Raw genomic sequence first — 22,242 nt, 5'->3', positions numbered from 1 at the left:
AGTTAATCTATTTTCCTTTTTCACTTGTGCTTTTGGTGTCGTATCTGAGAAATCATTGTTTAACTCGAGGCCACAAAGATTTATTCTTTGGGGTTTTCTTTCTAAGCATTTTATAGTTTTAGCTCTTACATTTAGATATATGCTCCAGTTGAATGGTTTCTATGTGTGATGTGAGGCAGGGAGACCAACTTCATTCTTTGGCATATGGCTGTCCAGTCTTCCAGTACCATCGTTGAAGGCATTTTTTTTTTTTAAAGATTTATTTATTTATTCATACAAGCACTGGGCACAGTCAGAAGTGCGGGAGGGTCAGAGAATTCACCAGAGCCAGAGTGGGAAGCAGAACAGGCAGAAGGACCGAAGTCCACTGCTGAGGGGAGCAGCGGGCAGCAAGAGAGGTCTGCGCGCCATGTGGGACCCTCCCACCGGTGGCGGGGGATCGAACTGGAGCTGCAGAGGCTCTGACAGCTTCTCAGCCCAGCGCTCAACCGCTGGGCCACCAGGGGAGGCCCTGAAGGCAGTTTATTTGTAACAAAATCATCTTTCATAAACCCCTAACATACTCACATACTTTGAAAACTTCAATGGAAGCATTGATTGAAGAATAGCAAGAAATCACTATACCAGTCCTGCCCTGCCTGCTTCCTTTGTAACTGTGCTTGCTTTCTTTGCACCACACTTTTCTCATCTCCTGAGTGTGACAGCGTAAGTAGGTTCTGTCTGTTATTCCCATGACTGTGGCCTCTTTGTATTTGGGTGTTGATTGTGGAGGGGGCTGGGAAATTATGATACTTCTCAGCAAAACAGGCTGCATTTGCTTCTTGTTACCAGGTGGCAGTTTTATGCTAGATCAGTTGCTCTTGACTGAGCATCAGAATCACCTGGATGGAGGCCTGACCACCCCCCACCCCCACCCCCAAGTTTCTAATTTTGATGCTCTAAAATGAGACCTGTTCACTTGCATTCCAACAGTGCTGCTCCTTTTGATCTGGGCTTTTTGAGCATGCTATATACCCTCTGCCTGGGCACCCCCTTTTCACTTTTACCTGGCTAATTTCTGCTTGCCCATCAGATCGCATTGTGGCTTCCTGGAGGAAGCCTTCCCTGACTGTAGCAGTGGGAAGGCCACAGGACAGGGTCTCTATGACCCGGGCAGACGGGGTGAAGGAGGAGTCTGTAGCCCTCAGTGGCTTTTTCAGGCTTTTATTGGGATTTACCAGGTACTCGGCAGGCAGGGGTGCCGGAGCAAGTCTTCACTCTTTCTGGGCTCTTTGGTGTTCTCTCGTGGCCTCTACTTCCTGCTCCTTTCACTCTCTGTTCCGCTGGCGTGCCCATGACGCTGCCCTTATAAGCCCAGCCTCTCAGCCCAGGTGTACCCACTACATAGGCCCACACCCTACTCCAGGTGCCCGCCATCAGGCATGCATTCAGGACCACAGGGTTCCATCATTGATCCTAATGGCGGGAGGGTAGAAAAGCCTGATACTTTTTTACCTTACACTGGCATTCACCCCATTCAAGAAGGGACCTACGAGCCCCTTCTTGAAGGTCCTATCATGGTATTTCTCATTCTGGAATGAATGGACAGAAACCACCCCCACCCCACCCCCCTCCCGCAAGGTCTCTGTTTTGTCCACTTCTGTCTCCCGGGTGCTGGGTACAGGGCTGACCAAAGTAGGTGTACAGTGACTCTTGAGCCTCTTCTTGCATGAGCTGTCCAGAGAGTTTTAACTCCAGGATCAGTTGTGCCTGTGATGAAGAACGAACCAGAAAGAACAGCAGGGACGCCACAACAAGTCAGAGGGCCCTTATTCCATCCTTTCTGGATTTCTAAGTGAATAAAACCACTTGGGTTCTGTATCAGTTCTTTATAACCACAGTGATAATGGGCAACAACCAATCACAGATGACAATAAATGCTTATTGCTTAGGGGTCTGGGGGCTCTGCTTATTTAGCCTGGGCTCACACTTTTGGAGTGGACTGGCTGGCTGGAGGCTGATCAAGAATGGCCTCAGCTGTGAGGATTAGGACACCTGGGGTCAGCATCATATCCTCTTCCTCTTCCTCCTCCCCCTGGTACCTGACCTGCAGGGCGCATTACATAAGTGCTTTAAACATCTGGGGCATCACATTTGGTAGTATCCCATTGGCCAAAGCCTGTAACGTGGCTGAGGCCAGCGTCTGAGTGGGAGGGCACTGCAGGGTGGTGCCAGGAAAGGCATGGCACAGTTGGGGGTGGTATTGAAGCTCCTTGTGATTTTGGTCTTTTGCAAGTTCATTAATGTATAGTACTGGGCAATAAGCCCAACAGCATGGTGGCTCTGTGTTACCTACCTTAAAAGCACATATCTGATTAAAAAAAAAAAAAAAAAGCCTACATCAGATGGACTGTGCAAAAAAAAAAAAAAAAGTGGGGGGGTGTTCAGAGATCAGGAAAGGTGGTAATAGTCTGACCTTTCCTTCTACAGGATTGGAGGCTGTTGTCATCGGAGAGGTTCACGAGAATGTTACTCTGCTCTGTGGCAGCGTCTTGGGACCAAGGGGGCCGGTGACCTGGTACCGGAATGACTCGGAACTGGTCTTCCTCCTGTCCTCCAATTCCAGCCTCCAGCCCGCCGACCCCCGCTACTCTCTGGCCAGTGCCGGCTCCCTGCACATCGAGACGCTGAGCCTGCAGGATGAGGGGAACTATACCTGCCAGGAGGTTCTGAACGAGACTCGCTGGTTTCGAGTATGGCTGCAGGTGGCCAGTAAGTGGAGTGGGAGGGCACTGGGGCTTACTGGGAGATGCTGGGAGCAGCAGACAGGAGGCGGCTTAGATGTCAGTGACCTGACAGCTTTCATTCCTGGTCCCTGGTTCCTGTCAGCTGAGTGACCTCTTGCACCAACATTTCCTCGCGTGTAAAATGGGAATAAAAGACATCTTGCTTCATAGAGCTGTGAAGAATAGATAACAGTTTATCTCTGAAAAGTGGTTTAAATGGCTCCTGCTATATTAGGTAGCTGTTACTTTTAGCTTGTTAATATCATCCTTGCTATTGATAGCATTTTATTATGTAGCAAAATCAGGGTGTAACATCGTCAGATTGGACTGCCACAGTTTCAGTTCTAAGGCTATGTTTCCACCATGAAAAGTAGATTAATATCTCTGGGATTCCATTTTCCTTTTGGGTAACACTGGACAAAACATTGTATCCCCTATCAGGTATGCTCTTATGCTGTAGTGCTTGATACAGGGCTTAGCACAAGCTGCTGTTACTACTGTGCCTTCCTACCACGGCCTATCATATCCACTGATAATGCCCAGTGACTTTGGAATAGGGGTTGGTAGACTATTGTCCCAAGCTAATGGGCCATTTCCAGCCTGCTGCCTGTTTTAGCATGGCCTATAAACTACGAATGTTTTCTACATTTTTTTAAAAAGATGTGTTTACTTATGCATACAAGAATTGGGGTGTAGGCCAGAGGTGGAGAGGTAAGAGGATTCACCAGAGACAAAGTGGGGAACAGAACAGGCGGATCTACTGAAATATACTGCTGAGGGGAGCAGTAGGGAGACAGCAGAGGTCTGCTGAGCCATGTGGGTCAGCTCCCTGGCTGGGGATTGAACTTGTGCTTCAGTGGCAGCAGATTGCTTCCTAGTGCTGCATTTTAACCCCTTGCGCCACCTGGGAGGTTCCCTGTTTTCTACACTTTTGAAGAGTTGAAGAAAAGATTTGTAATGTGTGAAATTTATATTTCCATGGCCAGAAGTAAGGATTACAGCTACATTCACTTGTTGACATATTACTCTGACAGCTTTTGGAGCTTCGGTTGCAGAGCTGAGTGGGTGTAACACCCTTCATCTGGCCTGCAGAGCTGGGTATATTTATTCTCTGACCCTTTATAGAGAAAGTTTGATGGTCAGTGGTTTAGAGTGACATCCAATTTTTAGACCAGCACATGTGGTTTAGTAGAAATACATTTGTGATGACTTTACTGCTCCTTAGCTTCCTCATCTGTAAAATAATTACTCATTCTTTCATTCAACATGTATTTACCGAGAGTCTGATACCAGGCACTGATTAGGCCCTGGCCATAGATATTGACAGGACAGACAAGGTCCCTTCCCATGTGCAGCTGACATCCTAGTGGAGGAAGACAGACAGTAAGCAAGTGAAAACTGCAGCTGGCAATAATAAGAGTAACAAGTGCTATGCAAAGAATTGAGGTGCGGTGATGTGATTCCCCAGAAACACCTTAAATGGGGGGACTGAGGATCAGGGTCAGAGAGAAGCTTTTGGAGGTAGTACCATTTAAGCGGAATGGTTGTGCCATCTAGGCAGAACTACAACTAGTGCAAGAGGGACTGAGCTTGGTGCACATGTGGCATAAGAACACGTGGGGAGGAAGCTGGTATGGTGGGAACCCAGTGTGTGAGAGGGCAGGCTGTGTGAGATGTGGAAAGCAAGGCCAGACCCTGTGTGGGATCGGTATTATGGGTTGAATTATATTCCCTCAAAAGATTTGTTGAAGTCCTAACTCCTAGTACCTGTGAATATGATCATATTTGGAAATAGGGTCTGTGCAGCTATATTTTGGCGGTGGCCAGCAAGACTTACTGGATGATTGTGAGTGGAGGGTGAAGAGGCTTTAAGGACATGTTAAGATTTTGGAATGGGGCCTCCCCAGTGGCGCAGCGGTTAAGCGCTGGACTGAGAAGCTGCCCTCAGCCTCTGCAGCGTGGTTCGATCCCCAGCTGCTGGCGAGGGTCCCACATGGCGCGCAGATCTCTCCTGCTGCTCCCCTCAGCAGTGTATTTTGTCGGTCTGCCTGTTCTGCTCCCCACTCTGGCTCTAGTGAATTCTCTCACCCTCCCGCGCTTCCGACTGTGCCCAGTGCTTGTATAAATAAATAAATCTTAAAAAAAAAAATTGGGGGATGGTCCCTAAGGTTTTGCCAACTCCCCAGGCTTGTGGAATTTGTGAGCACAGTGGTTTTGTGCCTGGAGATGCGATAGATGAATTGCTGACTGGCTAGGAATGAATGTGGGTGTATCAAAAAATGTCACCCATTTTGGCCTAGCTCTGCATGGTCCCCACTGTGAACCCACGGGAAGAGCTGGCAGGCCTCCCTCACTCCAGCCTCACTCAGCCTTGCCCATAAACATCTCCTGTAAACATGACCACAGAAGTGTAAGGTCATTACAATTTTTTTAATCATATACGATAACTTTATCTGATACTGATTTATTAATCATTGACTAAGTTTATTGGAGGGCACATTCTTTTTGTTATTGCTCTGTAGGGAGATAATGCAATGCAAGGCCTTCTTATGTAGCACATGAACATATATTGAAAAAAATATCGTGGTCGATGGTGCCTCTCTAGAAAAAAAGAGAAATAATTAGACTCAGGTGGCACTTTGGGTCCTATGCATGTCGAAGTTACTGTGGTATGGTTTGTATTTTGGAAACTTCTATATTTGGAAGATTGGGGGGGGGGGTTCCTGATGTGAAAAGAACACACACACCAGGCAGTTCAGACTGCTGCTTTAACCAAAACAGCATAGACTGTGTGTCTCAAACAACAAACATTTATTTCTCACAGTTCTGGAGGCTGGAAGTCCAAAATCAAGGGCTGACAGATTAGTGTTTGGCCAGGAACTGCTTCCTGGTTTGTGAATAAGGGAGAGGAAGCAAACTCTGGGGCCGCTCCTTTTAAGGACACTAATCCCATTCATGAGGGCTCTGCTCTCGAGACCGAATCACCTCCTCAAAGTCCCCACCTCCAGATATCATCATTTTGAGGATCAGTTTCAGTATTTGAATGGGGGGGAGGCAGTGGGAGGCACAACATTCAATCCAACCCAGAGCCCTCCAGAATCTCAGGCCTTGTTCCTGTTGCAGGAGAACCCAGCAAACACCAGGCATCAGACAGGAGAAATCGTGGCATCTCAGATTGGAACTCAGCCCTCAGAAGACTGAGGAATATGGCTTATCCTTGATCCAAGTGCTGTCTGGGAGCGCCTTGGTATTGCTGAGGGACTGGTATGCCCTGAGGTCCAGCTTCTGGGTTCACATCCGGGTCCTGCTGGCTATTATCTTTTGACCTTGGGGAAGTCACTTGACCTCCTCGGACCGTGGGAAATCAGGGCTCATGATGGAACCCAGACCCAGATTTGATGTACACATTCCTGAGATAAACATGAACAGCCTGCGGCCTGGGGTGAAGAACAGTGTGCCCTTGGTCAGGGTGACACTGGTCAGCTGGTCGAGCAGGTGATGGGGACAATGCATCTTCAGTTCCCAGCAGTCAGTTAACTTCCAGCCTTTTCAGGGTCAGGGACGCTGCCTGCCAAGCTCTTGCTTTTCCTATCTTTTCATTGATAACGGTTGATAACTTAAGCCTCTAAGGAGAAACAATTGGAAATGTTCTGAGGTGGCCCCAGAAGCTAGTGGGGGGCGGGAATTCAATATGTGACTGGCTATCTATAAGTAGCTTTGAATGTGTGAGTAGACAGAGATGCTATAGAAACATAGCCTTACCACCTGCATCTCTATTGCTGGTCAGTGCCATTTGGTGCCTCTGCCTGCTAGGGAGTCAAGGTTTTCTTAACCTGCCTGGAATGAACCCACAATATGGTTTTGCCATTGGTCTCAGGACAAAAAGACTTTGCAGTGGGTACTTACTAATTTAATGGTGGGTTGAAGAATCTTGCCTTTGAGATTGGGCCTGCAGCTGCAGAGGGCATAGAAACTCCTTGGTCCGTAGCAGACATGGGCTGCCATGGCTATTCATTTCACTGACTCACCTGTGTTCTCCTGCCTCCAAGTTGGGGGGATATGGGGTTAGAATTGCTGGGTGTTTGCCTGAAGAAAGTCTGGAGGAAAGGGGAAGGCAGCATAGACCTTCACACATTCCACTAGACTTTGTGCTTCTTTTAGGAGATTGTCTCTTAGGCACTGGAGAGCTGCCTATCACACTAAAGATTAGCCCATGGAAGAGGGGAATCAGATTTCAGGTACACAGTATCAGACTCTCCCCGACACTCCCACACTAGTCTTTTTTTTTTTTTTTTCCAATTTCTTTTTTTTTTTTTAATAATAAATTTTATTGTTATATTCCCCATACAATTGCAGCCCCCCCATTCTGACCCCAATCCCTCCCCTCCCGCCCCCGCCCCCCTAAAAGTGTCTCTGGTTCATAGTTTTTTGTTGATTTTGATTTTCACTTTCTTATAGTTATTCATTTTCCTGGTCCCTTATTTAAGTTTTCTAGATTCCTGCTATGAGTGAGACCATCCGGTATTTTTCTTTTTCTTTTTGGCTTATTTCGCTGAGCATGATCCCTTCCAGCGCCATCCATGTTGCTGCAAATTGCATGTGTTTATCTTTTTTGAATGCTGAGTAATATTCCATGGTATATATGGACCACATCTTCTTGATCCAGTCATCTATTTTTGGGCATTTGGGTTGTTTCCAAAGCTTAGCTATTGTAAACAGTGCTGCTATAAACATAGGGGTGCAGGTGCTCTTTGGAATTGATGTTTCTGTGTTCCCACACTAGTCTTGAGGGAGCATTCAAACCAGTGAGTAAGTGGGCAATGAGGAAGCTGGTTTGTATCAACCTCCCAGAGCCGTTTGGATTCATTTGATGTTGGGCTATTGGGCCATCTGCTTCTGTCTGTCAGTGATGTGGCTGCCACTCCAGACTTCCAGAAAAGGGAGTTCAGGAAAGTTCCCTTTCCCTATTACTTGTGCCCCTAGGATTTGCTCTTATTCTTTGTTGGCAGTGGTGACACTGTACTTATTGCAACATAAGGTCCCAAGGAAAAGGAATTTTTGGCACACTGAAGAAAGATTGTTGGCGTGTCAGAAGATATGGTGATTAAGTCTTGCCATGTCCATCTGAAGCAGACATGTAGACTTAGAAGAGGCTGAGACTTCTGGGTTCTTGGTTGTTTTAGACAGGATCAGTGGCTTCTAGGAAGAAGGGGAGGGAGTGGGGTTGTCTCATTTGTCTCTATAAAAGCGATATAAAAAATCTCAAAGTGTTCCCAAGGATTTTATCCAATGATAGGGTTATAGGCATGCCCACTGATTAGCCGAGACTGTCAGTACATCTTAGGTCATTTTTCAAATAAAAGACTCGTATGAAGAATAAATGCCTGAAGATAGCTTTTTCATTGGTAAAGAACCAAAGACACTGAGGTGGGACTCTCCCACTCTGTGGGTTCCTGAGATGTAAATTAATGCTTCAAGATCCTTGACTGGCCAACCTGTAGTTAGGGAAGGAAAGAAGCAAATTCTGATGGCAAGAACCACTGCCAAAAATAAACAGTAGCCATAGTAGATAGTGTTCTAGAACAGAAATCAAACTTTTTCTGTAGAGGGACAGATAGTAAATATTTTAGAGCTGACTGGACCAATGGCAAAATCAAGGCTGTTCTGTTAGTACTTGTATAATGAAGGGGAGTTGAACTTTCCACACCAAAATTTGGCTCTTTGACGTAAGAGTCATTTTAGGCTGATTATATATTTTTTAAAGATTTATTTATTTATATATACAAGAACTGGGGTACAGGCCAGAGGTGTGGGGAGGGAGTGAGAGGATTCACCAAAGACAGAGTGGGGAGCAGAACAGGCAGACTGACTGAAATACACTGCTGAGTCTAAAGCCGAGGAGCAAGTACCCCCCTTTACATGTCTGTCTGCTCCACAAGTCTTCCACTGTGTCTCTCTTCTGTCCTCTATCTTCACCTGGCTGCTCAGCTCTACCCTTCATTAGGTGGGGCAGGGAAACTGGAACCTCCCTTTTAATGGAAATTCCCTTCTGTAACACTTGTGTCCAGTTCCTTTACTTGGTGAGACTTGTGCTGGTCAGCAGCCCCACCCAGCCAATTTCTGGGAGTCCACACTGTATGTCTGGGCTCTGTAGCCCTCCAGACCACTATGTGTAAAACCTGGACCATCCAATCTAATACACTGCCTCTGCTGGCCTGGGCATTGGCTGCCAGTACCCTGGAGGCACTCTGTGTTTCGTTGAGTGCCTGCCAACTGTGGACGTGCCCTCAGACCTGCTGGTCCACATACCTGACTAGCCAGCAACAGTGAACAGGACATTTGAGCACCTCCCCAAGCACAGTATAATTTTTCCATAGACCGTCTGTGGGAAGTGACATGATTGCAGCACATCACTGCAGCTATTAGGGGCCAACCCCACTTGACAGTCATATTGTCAAGAATGTTACCCTCAGGAACCCACAATTTAAAAAAAAATCATATATTTTTTACATTGTTGTTCATTTTTGTGCAACGTTCGATTTCTCCTCTCAGGTATAATCCCTATAAAATTCCCACCACCAAGACACCTGTGATGATCCCCATATACTCTTGTGCTCTTCCCTTCTCTTTTTTTTTTTTTTTTTATAGAGGCATGCTTTATTTATTTGTTTGCTGGTTTGTTGTTTGTTTTTTTTTTGTTTATACATGCACTGGGTACAGTCAGAAGCGCGGGAGGGTGAGAGAATTCACCAGAGCCAGAGCAGGGAGCAGAATAGGCAGAAGGACCGAAGTACACTGCTGAGGGGAGCAGCGGGCAGCAGGAGAGGTCTGCGCGCCATGTGGGACCCTCCTCCGGTGGCCGGGGAGCAGCCGGGGATCGAACCGGCGCCGCAGAGGCCGCGGGCAGCTTCGCAACCCAGCGCTCAACCGCTGCGCCACCGGGGAGGCCCACCCTTCTCTTTTTTTTAATGATTTTTTTTTATACAAATGCTGGGGTACAGGCCTGATGCGCGGGAGGGTGAGCGGATTCACCAGAGACAGAGTGGGGAACAGAACAGGCAGATTGACGAAACACACTGCTGAGGGGAGCAGCAGGCGAGACAGGAGAGATTAGCCGTGCCATGTGGGATTCTCGCCGGCCGGCAGGGATGGAACCACGCTGCAGAGGCTGTGGACAGCTTCACAGTGCGGCGCTCAACCACCTGCACCACCAGGGAGGCCCTTCCCTCCCGTTTTGACCCCCTCCTACTTCTCCCCTGCCGAATGTCTGCTAGTTTTGTCTTTTTTCTGATCCATTGTATGGTTTCCCTATAGGAACCTACCATTTCTATAGTTAATGGCCTCAGATAGAGGAAGAAGATGCTGTACTCTGAGGGACTCTGGGAAACCCTTTTCCTCCCCCAAATAACTTTCCCCCCTGGCTTATTTCTGTTCTCAAAAATCTGCAGTCATAAAATTATTCCTTCAACCAAGCATTGCCCCAGGGGAGGCCATACACTAATTTACTTTAGAAATCATAGTTGTTAGATATATTCATTTCATTAAAGGAATGTGGCATCTTAGGTATAAATGGTACCAACAGTGGAAGGCGGGCATTGCTGGAAAAGAATTTAGAAATGTGAAGGATCAAGATAAGACCTAGCTTTTATCAAATGCCTCCCACATGCCAGGCATTGTTCTGAGTGCTTTCTGGTGCTAACTCATTTACTTGTCACCACAACCCCAAGAAGTGGGTTCTAGCATCACCCCCATTTTACAGATGCATGAATGGAGGTTAAATTATTTACCCCAAATCACATAGCTGGTAAGTTGGAGTTCAAAGTTGGGACTGGAACCCATGTTTCTTGTTTTTCAGTATGAAATTGTCCTGGGGTCCCTTATACCACCTCCAGGACTCACCATATAATATGATTTATTATAGTGAAAGGACACAAAGCAAAATTGGTAAAGGGAAAAGATGCATGGGGTTAAGTCTGGGGAAAACCAGGAACAAGCTTCCAAGAGTCCATCCTGGTAGAGCCACATGGGACATGATTAATTCCTCCAGCAGCAAGTGATGGTAATGCATGTGAAGTGTTGTCTACCAGGGAAGCTCATTAGAGACTCAGTGCCCTGGGTTTTTATTGGGGCTGATCATGTAGGGACCAAGCATGTGTTCAGCATAAACCACTCTTGTCCAGTTTAGACACAGTGAGTCCCACACATAGTCCTGGGAATGGTGGGGACCGTTCTAAAATCCAAGTACCTAGTCACCAGCCAAGGCCAACTTTGCAAACAGGTCTTTTTAAGGAAAGCAATCTCATGCTTGCTATGATCACTCTTTAATGCACAGATATCCTTCCCACTCACCACTGTTTTTGAAAGGGAACCATTTACATTTTCCCTTTTTCTATAAGGCTAGTCCTTCCCATAAATCTCAGCTGGAATTCATGAGAGAATGCATGAGGGCACTTAGCACAGCATTTGTCACATGGTAAGTATTCAGTAGATCTTGTCATCTTCACTGACTGCTCCCCGATTTTTTTTCTGTCAGTGGGAGCTGGTAACATGTAGGTCTGCTAGACTTAAACAGCCTCCTTGGCCACCATTTTGGTTAAGTGCAGTCTCCCTCCAATACAAGGTCAGAACAGTCCGGTCCGTTATATGACCTAAAAGAATCTAGGATACCAGACCCTACAAGGCTCCTTTCAAATTGAACAAGAGCAGGGTGCTTGATTGTTCTGGGACAGTGGGTATGTATAATGAGCTATGATTGGGAACACCCAGGATGCTGCTGACTGATACATGACCTTATATTCCAGAAACTGATCAGGGGACTGCCATGTTGATAAGTTTGGAGCCATAGGTGGGGGTCTAGGGTATGATTTCTAATATAATAATGGATTATCAGTGTATGGTCAGCAGACTCATGGCCCCTGAAGCCCTCGATGAGATAAGCACCTTTTCAGTTTTCACCCACCTTTTCTTTTTGTTCTCCTACTCCTAGTAATTGATGATGTATGATTATTCTATCAATAAAAGACCAGGATCTTGCTCTTTCAGCAGCATCCTGTGTTATACAGCTTGCTCCATAGCTCCCTCTCTTTTCTTTATCAGTGCAGTTTTGTCAAAGCAACAATAACAAGCTTAAGTTAACTCTCAAGTAATGAATACATTTCCTGTCACCCCCTGTCATTCCCAGGCGGCCCCTGTCAAGTTGAGGTCAACATTTCCTCCACTGGCACGCTCCCCAATGGGACCCTTTATGCAGCCAAGGGCTCCCAGGTGGATTTCAGTTGCAGCAGCAGCTCCTGGCCTCCACCTATCGTTGAGTGGTGGTTCCAGGCTCCTGATTCCAGAACTGAGCCCTTTGGAAACAACTGGACTGCCAGCAGCTTCAAGCTGTTCCTGATGTCGCAGAACCTCCAAGGGAACTACACCTGTTTGGCCAAGAACATGCTCAGCGGGAGACATCGAAATGTGACCACCGAGCTCCTGGTCTACTGTGCGTAAGAAGCACTGCCTTCCCCCACCCCTCACCCTTCATGAAGTGCCTCCTCCTTTAAACTGCAGAGCATGCATGCTGCATGGGTTCTAAGGTGCTTCTGCAGCTCCCTCGACTCACACATCCATACCCAGGGGCTATGGCATGTTAGAGAGGGTGGTAGCGCTCCGAGAGACATGCTGTTCATAGGAGTACAGGAGAGTCCTTGTGATCCATAGGGAAATTAATACCAAGCCTGAGGCTTTCTTTCTTTTTTTTTTTTTTTTAAGATTTTTTATGCATACAAGAACTGGGGTATAGGCCAGAGTTGGGGGGGGGGTGAGATGATTCACCAGAGACAGAGTGGGGAGCAGAACAGGCATATCTACTGAAATACCCTGCTAAAGGAGCAGCAGGCGAGGCAGGAGAGATCTGCTGCGCCATGTGAGTTAGCTCTCTGGCCAGGGATCAAACGCATGCTGCAGTGGCTGGCGATAGCTCGATAGTGCTGTCTTAAAACCCTGCACCATCAGAGAGGCCCTCTTTCTTTTTTTTTAAAATGGAAGTGAAATTATATAACCTGACAGCCATTTTAAGATATACAAATCACAGGCACCGTCTACATTCCCAGTGTTGTACAACCATTACCTCTATATAATTCTAAAATGTTTACATCACCCCAAGTGGAAATCTTATACCCATTCAGCAGTCATGCACATCCCTACTTCCCCCAGCTCCAGCTAATGGCTAATCTGTGTTCTAACTCTCTGGATTTTCCTATTCTGGACACTTCATATAAGCGGAATCATACAATAGTGGCCTTTTCTGAGTGACTCCTTTCACTTAGCATCTTGTTTTGAAGGCTCAGCCATAGCATGTGTCAATAGTACTTCATCCCTATTCATGGCTGAATAATGCTGATTGTTATCTCTTGTGTATTCTCCGCATCTATCAGGACTTGTTTTCTCTTTTCCTATCCTCATACATTGTATTCATAAAAATGGGCCCTCCAGTGCTCTTAAGAATCAGCAGTTCGTGGGAGTGAGGAAACAATAGCCAAATGCACCTTTACAGATTCCTTGGATGAGAACTGTGTACTCATAACTTATTCTAATGAAAGGGAGCATCAGAACAGCAAATTAGTGGGCAGGGTAATTATGCACTACTTAATTCATGCGTTATTCAGCACCTTCACAAGTCTCTGTTCTCCATCATAAATAACATTTATTGGATATACCAAAGTTATATGTGCTTGTGATACAGATGAGTATAAAGTAGGAAATAATCACTTATGCTGTAATGATTATTTTGGTATATTTCTAACGTTTCTTGTCACATATCCAGCCACTTAAGAGTCAAGTTTATTTCCATTTGTGTGTCATATGACATATGTACAAATATATGACAATATACATACATAATATAATGGACATTTAAATATTTCTGAATTTATAGATTATCAATATATGGATTACATTGGTGATATAGGTTTATAATTTGTTAAATTTTTATGTGTTTTTAGTAATCCATGCACATAGTAAAAGAGAAGAATGTGTTGGAGGTGGGAAGGTGAATAAGTGTCTTTCCCACCTGTATCTCCCTCCAGGGACCAGCCCTGTCCAGTAAAACTTTCCATGATGATGGAATGTTCTGTTCCGTGTGGTTTAATACAGTAGCCACCCACCATGTGTGGTTACTGAGCACTTGAAATGTGGGTAGTGTGATGGAGGAACTAAATTTGTAATTAATTAATTAAAGTTTAAATAGCCACATGTGAGAAATTCGAAGATGAATGAGACTCCCCCAAACCCCTACCCCCACTGCCTTGAAGATTTAACACCTAACAGAGAAAACTTGACTATTACCAGGCACTACATTGTGCCAGGAGCTATTTAAGGTATGCTAACCGGTGTCGATGTTTCTCTGATACCCTGGTTCTAGAAGCCTTAGAGTCAGCCTAACACCTGGTCCTAGGGTCTGTGATTAAACCTGTGTTCTCTGGTATTTTGCAGCCCCTCCGCCATCAGCCCCTCAGTGCTGGGCAGAGATGTCACCAGGAACATTCATGCTGCAGCTCACCTGTCGCTGGGACAAGGGGTACCCAGACCCTAACTTCCTGTGGACGGAAGAGCCAGGAGGTGTGGTTGTGGGGAAGTCTCAGCTTGGGGTGGAGAGGCTGAACCAGTCCCAGCTGTCGGATGGCAAGAAGTTCAAGTGTGTTGGGAGCCACATTGTGGGGCCAGAGTCGGGAACCAGCTGCATGGTGCAAATCAGTAAGTCTGGCCTGTCTGTCCCTGGGTTGGGATTCATCCACCTTCCTTTCTTTTGAAAGGACCGTTTGAAAGAAGATCTGGAAAAGAAATCCCAGAATCTCTACCCTTTCTTCCTTTTGCTTTGTTTCCTTTCTTTCAGACTCTAAAGACGTTTAACCAAGCTTCTTGGTCCTAGTCCAAGGCATTTTCACTTGACAGGTCTAAGCACCTGATATGCTGTTTCTAGGTACTGGAGATGGAGCAGTGAATAACACAAAGTTCATTTATTAGCTATTATCTTGTCACGTAACAAATTGCCCCCAAACTTAATTGCTTAAAAAAATAATTTATTATCTCATCATTTCTGTGGGCCAGGAATTAGGGTGGGCACAGCAGAGATGGTTTGTGTTGGCTCCTTAATGCCTGGGATCTCACTGGAATATTCAGTTGGAAGGGCTAAAATCATCTGAAGGATCCACTTTCACTCACACACACCTGGCAAGTGCTTCCTCTACATGGCGGTCCCGCCACATTTCTGCCCGAGTGTCCTCATAGCCTGCGGCTGGCTTCCCCCAGTACAAGTGGCAAAGAGGGAGCAAGCCAGGTAGATGTTATCCTTTTTATGGCCTAGCCTCAGAGATCACATAGAATCCGTTCTGCCCCATTCTGTTCACTGCAAGTGAGTCATTCACTTTCAAGGGAAGTGAAGAGAACTAAGCTCCACTTTTTGAAGGGAGGAATTTCTGGACCTATTTTTAAAACCACAACCACTCCTCTTTCACAGAACATAAATTCTTCTGGAGGGGCATGGGGGTGAGAGCAGGACAGAAAGTCCCAAAACTGGGTCTCCCCTGGTGGCGCAGCGGTTGAGCGCTGGGCTGTGAAGTTGCCCACAGCTTCTGCAGTGCTGGTTCGATCCCTGGCCGCAGGCCAGGGTCCCACATGGTGCGCAGACCTCTCCTGCCTCCTGCTGCGCCCCTCAGCAGTGTATTTCGTCAGTCTGTCTGTTCTGTTCCCCCCTCTGCCTCTGGTGAATCCTCTCACCCTCCCACGCTTCTGACTGTACCCAGTGCTTGTATAAATAAATAAATAAATAAATCTTAAAAAAAAAAAAGAAAAGAAAAAAAAAGAAAGTCCCAAAACAAGTAAGGTAGGTTCTGAGAGGGGTAATTGGGAGAATAAAATGGAGGGTGTAAGAGTCTTTTCTAGGAAGAGCGCCCTTCCCCCTAGGAGGGCAAGGAGGTCTAGTGATGGTAATATTTTGAACTGAGATAGGAAGGACAAGCAGTAGCCGGCTGGTGGTGTGGGCTGAGGGTTCCTGGCAGACGGAACAGCAAATGCAAAGATCCTGCAGGGGAAACAACCTTGGCTTTTGAGGAACTGAGAGAAGGCCAGTGTAACCAGAGCGTCATGTGTGAAGTACTTTTGAGTCAAGTTGGGTGTTGTGGGCTCAACTGTATCTCCCCAAGAGATAAGTTCAACTCCTAACCCCCATATCTGCAGATGTGACTGCATTTAGATTAAGGGTGATTTTGCAGATGTGATCAAGATGTGGTCATGCTGGATTAGAGTGGATATAATCCCTCTTTATAAGAGATGGGGAATTTGGGCACAGACACTGAGGGGGGCTTTGACAAGGGAGGCAGAGATTAGAGTGATGCATCAGCAGGCCAAGGAATGCTCCTGATCACCGTAGCCACCAGAAGCTTAGAGAGAAACAAGATAGTTTCTCCCTGATAGCCTGCAGGAATAATCAACCCTGTTGCCACTTTGATTTTAGACTTCTGACTTTCTGAACTGTGAGAGACTAAATCTCTTTTATAAGCTTTGTTACAACAGCCTGGGGAAATAAATAAAATGGGTAAGCAAGGACCAGTGCCTGGGGGTTTTGTTGGCCTTGTGAGAGTTTTCTCACCAGTTTATCAGGATGATCCTCCAAGGTTAAACGGAGAGCATGAGCTCTGCTGTGCCAGAACATGCTTGTTTTCCCCAGCAAGTGACATTCAAATGGTTGACCCTTCCCACTGACTCATTCAGCAAACATGCCTGTGAGTTCCCCTATCACTTGTGCTGTATCTGGCCTTGGGCCACAGGAAGGCCAAGACTCGCTTTCTACACTGCAGCAGGAGCTTGAAAACTCTGGTCCGTGGACCAAGCCACCCCAATGGTTTTTGTGCAAATTCTTTTTTTCATATAGGAAGATATATATTTATTTTTTTATTTCTTTGCAGCTTATTTTTTTTATTGAAGTAACATTGCTTAATAACACTATATAAGGTCTCAGATATCCAGCCTCATATGTCAGCATCGTAAGTCAACATCTGTAGATACGACATTGTTTGCCACCAGATGGAATTTTATTAGTGAGAGAGAATTCATGTAATATACACTTCACTATTTTACTGATTTTATTAGTTTAAAAATTATTTATGTATTTTTAACTCATTAGATCACCAATGTATTACAAAGGATGTGACTCAGGATTAGCTACATGGAAGAGATGTGTAGGGAAAGGTATGGCGGACTGGTACCGAATTCCCATGCCTTCTCTAGACGCACCAAACTCCTCCGGTATTCGTTAACATGTCCACCAACCCAGAAGCTCCTAAATTACACCTCTTGCAGTGTAAAATTGAGTGACTTTTAAGTATATTTATGATATAATATGGCCATGACTACTATCTAATCCCAGAACTTGTCCATCACCCCAAAAAGAAACCTTATACCCACAAGTACTCACTCCCTCTAGAAAAACTCATTTCCTGCTCTGCTCACAGACTTTGAGTGTTATCATTATTTAGTTTTTTTTATTTGTTCATTAAGATGGTATAATTGCGGGCCTCCCCTGGTGGTGCAGCAGTTGAGCGCTGGCCTGAGAGGCTGCCCGCAGCCTCTGCAGCGCCGGTTCGTTCCCCGGCCGCCGGCGAGAGTCCCACAAAAAAAAAAAAAAAAAAAGAAGATATGGTATAAATGCTTGGGTTTCTCTAATCAAGATTGGGGTTGATAATTTTCATATGCTTTTTGGCTCCCTATATATCATCTGTGAATTATCTGTCACATCTTCCCTGTTTTTCTATTGGGTTATGCATCTTATTCTATATGAATATTTATTATTGTGTAGCTAATATAACGGGCCATGCACCTTACAGGTAATTTTCTGGTGTATTTTGCTCCTAACTACGTTGTATAAACTGACTTAACCAAGATCACCAAGTTCGTTAGGGAATGAGCAAGCCAGAGGTGCAGGTGGTGAGAGGACTCACCAGAGAGAGTGGGGAGCAGAACAGGCAGATGTACTGAAATTCACTACTGAGAGGAGTAGCGGGCGAGTCAGGAGAGGTCTGCTGCGCCTTGTGGGTTGCTCCCTGGCCAGCTGCGTGCTGTGGTGGCTGGCAGTAGCTTGATAGCACTGTCTTTAACCCCTGCGCCACCAGGGAGGCCCTGTGTACTCATTTTTAAATTATGGTTAAATGTGGCTATAAACAGAAGCCTTTGGCATAGGCGTAACAAGATGGCCTCCCTGGTGGTGCAGGCGGTTGAGTGCCGTGCTATGAGGCTGTCCGCAGCCTCTCCAGCGCGGATTCGATCCCCACCAGCCAGCGAGAATCCCATATGGCGCAGCAGACCTCTCCTGTCTCGCCCGCTGCTCCCCTCAGCAGTGTATTTTGTCATTCTGCCTGTTCTGTTCTCTGCTCTGTCTCTGGTGAATCCTCTCACCCTCCCGCGCATCTGGCCTGTACCCCGTTCTTGTATAAAAATAAATAAATCTTTAAAAAAAAGAAAAAAAAAGAAGTAACAAGATGGACTCCAGAGTCCAGCTACTCAGGTTCAAGATTTTCTTTAGCACTGAAAGTCCATGTCTCAGGAACCCCCTCAGTCTTGGGCGAACCAGGACAGTTGGTCACTCTAAATCCTAGTCACATTACTTATTAGTTTTGATTTTGAGTAAGTACTTCCTCTGGGCCTCAATTTCCTCATCTGCAAAATGGGAATAATGACAGGGTTATTGTGAGAACTAGCTGGATTGGTGTATAAACTTTCCTCACCTAGCATAAATGTTTGGTAAAGGTTGAGTTCAGTGATTGCAGAAGACCAGCTGTAGTACAGAAATTCCCGGAGTTGTTTCGTTAAGAAGAAGATACTATTCCTAGAAATCATCCATGGCCGTGGCTGGAATCCCCTTAAATATTTGTATGGTGTTTTTTTTCACCTTCTGATCACCAGGGAGCCCCTCCATTCTCTCTGAGCCCATGAAGACGTGCTTTGTGGGGGGCAATGTGACATTTACCTGCCAAGTGTCTGGAGCCTACCCCCCTGCCAAGATCCTGTGGCTGAGGAACCTCACCCAGCCCGAGGTGGTCATCCAGCCCAGCAGCCACTATGTCATCACCCACAATGGTCAGAGCTCCACCCTCACCATCCGGAACTGCTCCCAGGGCCTGGACGAGGGCTACTATGTCTGCCGGGCTGAGAACCCCATTGGGTTGAGAGAGGTGGACATCTGGCTAAGTGTGAAAGGTGAGTGAGGTCCCAAAGGAGGAGGCTGGAGAGGTTCAGAAGACCTGGCACCAGCAGCCAGACAACTTGGTGCTTCCCTGCATGTGGGCCACTGCCAACTTGGAGAAGGCACAACTGTCTGCCTTGACAAGGTGGATAGGAAAACTTATTGCTTAGTCCTAAACCCCTAACATTTGCACAGGAACAAAAAAAACTTAAAAATAAGTAACCTCAAATTAAAGTTGTGAGGAATAATGCCAAAAAGAACCTTCAAGAATCTACCATCCCACTTAAGATATAAAACACCCCAGCATTGCTGAAGTGGCTTATCTTCACAGTGTGGCCTGATTTGGGATGTTCCATTCTGTTAAGAATGGAAATTGGTAAAACAACAAAAAGTTAAAAAATAAAACCAAACATTGAATATTCACTTACCTTTGCGTTTCAGAAAAACAAGCATACATAGCATATGTATGTCCCAATATTCCATTGGATATGCTTATTCTAAAAAGTTATCCATTGCTTCTCTGAAACCCAAATTTAACTGGCATACTGTATTGTATCTGGCAATCCTGCCTTTGGCCCCCTGTCTAGTCTCATCCTGGGCCCCTGAAAAAAGTAACCACTGTCCTGAACTTCATGTTTTATTTAAGAAAAATGTTACTACACAAATATACATTTCTAAATAATTTATTATTTGGTTTTATTTAAGAGTTTCAAAAATGGCTGTTACCACATAAATGTAGTCTTTTGTGACTGGCTTTCATTCCACATTGTTTGCAGCATTTATTTATGCCAACATGTATAATTCTACTTCATCCCTCCTTATCACTATATAATTTTCCATTGTGTCACTATTCTGCAACTGAGTTACTGATTTTTTTTAAAATTTATTTTTATTTATTTGTACATACAAGAACTGGGGTGTAAGCCAGAGGTACGGAGCGGGGCTTGAGAGGATTCACCAGTGACAGAGTGGGGAGCAGAACAGGTGGATCTACTGAAATACACTGCTGAGGGGAGCAGCAGGTAAGACAGGAGAGGTTTGCCGTGCCATGTGACAGACCAGCTCCCTCCCCAGGTATCCACAGTGGCTGGCGATTGCTTGATAGCACTGAGACTTTAATCTCTGTGCCACCAGGGAGGCTCCTGGGTTACTGATTTTCTTGCTGATGGATGTTTATGTGGTTTCTGATTTTGTTGTGATCAACACCATTGCTGTGAGATCTTTTACCCAGTTCCTGTGTACCTATATACACCAGTTTCCTAGGCAAATATTTATCTAGGAAATTTACACTGAGTAAAAATGAAGGGTTATAGGTTATGAACATTTTTATCTTTATGAAGTAGCCACCAAGTTCTTTTCCAAAGTAGTTTTACCAATTTCCATTCTTAACAACAGTCTGTGAGAGTCACATTGTTCTGCATTTTCACCTATAGGCTATGTGATGTTTGCTCATCAAGTAGGTTTTAAATGGAATCTAGGTGGGCCTCCTTGTGGTGAAAGGGGTTAAGTCTCAGCATTATGAAGCTATCCGCAGCCACTGCAGCATGAGTTCTATCCCTGGCCAGGGAGCTGACCCACATGGCACAGCAGACCTCTCCTGACTCACCCTCAGCAGTGTGTCTCAGTAGATATGCCTGTTCTGTTCCCCACTCTGTCTCTAGTAAATCCTCTCGTTCCCCCTCCGCCCTCCCCCCCACCCCACACCTCTGGCCTACACCCCAGCTCTTGTATCCATAAATAAATAAGATTTTTAAAAAAATAAATGGAATCTAGGTGTGGCTCTACTTTGAATTTAGCTGGTTATTAATAAAGTTGAGCATTGTTTCATATGTTTATATGCTATTTATGTTCCTTTTGTGAAACACTTGTCTTTTGACATTTCCCCCCTTTTTCTTAGATTTATAGGCATTCTTTAGAGATTCCACATACTAATTCCTGGAAACCTTTGGGTGTCACAAATATCTCCTTTCAGTTTGTTGTTTTTTTACTTTATGGTCTCCTTTGACTAGCAAACATTCTTACTTTAATGTTGATTTTATGACTCAGCAGTTTGTAAGAATTTCCTGAAAGGTCCATGTTTATCCCATGGTCACAAAGATATTCTCTTACATTTTCTTCTAAAATTCAACATTTTGCCTTGTGCAGTTTAAATCTTTAATCCATCTAAAATGGATATTTGTGAACGGTGTGAGGTGGGGATCGACTTTCTCTGCACCTCCCCGACCCACTTCCCAGGCCAATTTGGATAACCATTTGTTACAACACCACTCTCCAATAGTTCCCTCTTTTTAATCACTAAAATCTCATATATCGAGTTTTCTTTTATGTGTGGTCTGTTTTTGGATTCTCTATTCAGTTCCATTGATCACTGTTTATTTGTGTCACCGTTAATTCATACTCTTAATTACCATACTCTGATAAATCGTCATGACGTGTGGTGGACACAGAGATTTTAACTTTCCAGTGTACTTTTGTATCACATGCTTCATTTGATTCCCACTGTCTGAGGGAAGGAGATGAGATAACTATCATACTTTACAGAGAGGTCACATGCCTTGTCAAGATAAGACTTTGACCCACACAGTGGAGGCGGGAAGGATTCTCTTAGTTGCATGTGTTAGCAGTGGACTTGCCAATGGTGTGATTTGTCTTTGTAGAACCTGTAAACATCGGGGGAATTGTGGGAACTATCGTAAGCCTTCTTCTGCTGGGACTGGCCATCATCTCAGGGCTTATTTTGTATTACAGCCCCATGTTCTGCTGGAAAGGTATGAACTTCTTGGGTGGCCCTGCTTTTCTTTCTGGCTTCTTGCTGGGGAAAGGAAAGCCCTGTTATGCTCCTACCTGAAGTCCCTTTCCATAGGCTTCCTCCTTGGGTCCAGGTGTACAGTCATGAAGCACCCACATACCATTCTTGAACACCCTGATTTCTTTCACGTTTGGGTCAGTTTTCTCATTGTCCGTTCTTTTGTAAATGGGAGATTGATTAAAAACTTTTGTGAGCTGAAGTGGATGTTATTGGATATTAATTTTTTTTTCCTTTCTCCCCTCAGTGGGATGCACTTTCAGGTGAGTTTTCCCTGGACTCAATTAAAAAAAAAACAAAACAGCATTTCCATGAATCTGTCTTTACTGCTGTTCGTTTCCTTTCATAAGAATAATAAGTAACCACTACTGCTGACCCACCACATATCCGACCCTGGGCTAGTTAGGCACATATGAAGCCTTTCATATACTCTCTCGAGTGGTAGTGGCATC

General features: G+C 45.3%; 1 protein-coding gene across 2 annotated transcripts in view; it reads left to right on the top strand.

Moving 5' to 3' along the window:
* The window catches only part of VSIG10 (V-set and immunoglobulin domain containing 10), a gene marked incomplete at both ends in the record, with an annotated part of 28,769 nt that overhangs the window by 4,300 nt on the left and 2,227 nt on the right, over positions 1-22,242 (top strand). The window contains 6 exons of one of the 2 annotated variants that reach the window (XM_084253545.1): positions 2,470-2,751; positions 11,947-12,249; positions 14,241-14,501; positions 18,705-18,998; positions 21,642-21,752; positions 22,038-22,053. In XM_084253545.1, the coding sequence (XP_084109671.1) occupies positions 2,470-2,751; positions 11,947-12,249; positions 14,241-14,501; positions 18,705-18,998; positions 21,642-21,752; positions 22,038-22,053 (1,267 nt within the window). The remainder of the gene's footprint in view (positions 1-2,469; positions 2,752-11,946; positions 12,250-14,240; positions 14,502-18,704; positions 18,999-21,641; positions 21,753-22,037; positions 22,054-22,242) is intronic. The other variant, XM_084253544.1, reaches the window with a different exon arrangement.

This window comes from Talpa europaea (assembly GCF_964194135.1).
Source record: "Talpa europaea genome assembly, chromosome: 14".
Taxonomy (NCBI): domain Eukaryota; kingdom Metazoa; phylum Chordata; class Mammalia; order Eulipotyphla; family Talpidae; genus Talpa; species Talpa europaea.
This window is presented reverse-complemented; position numbering and strand designations above follow the sequence as displayed.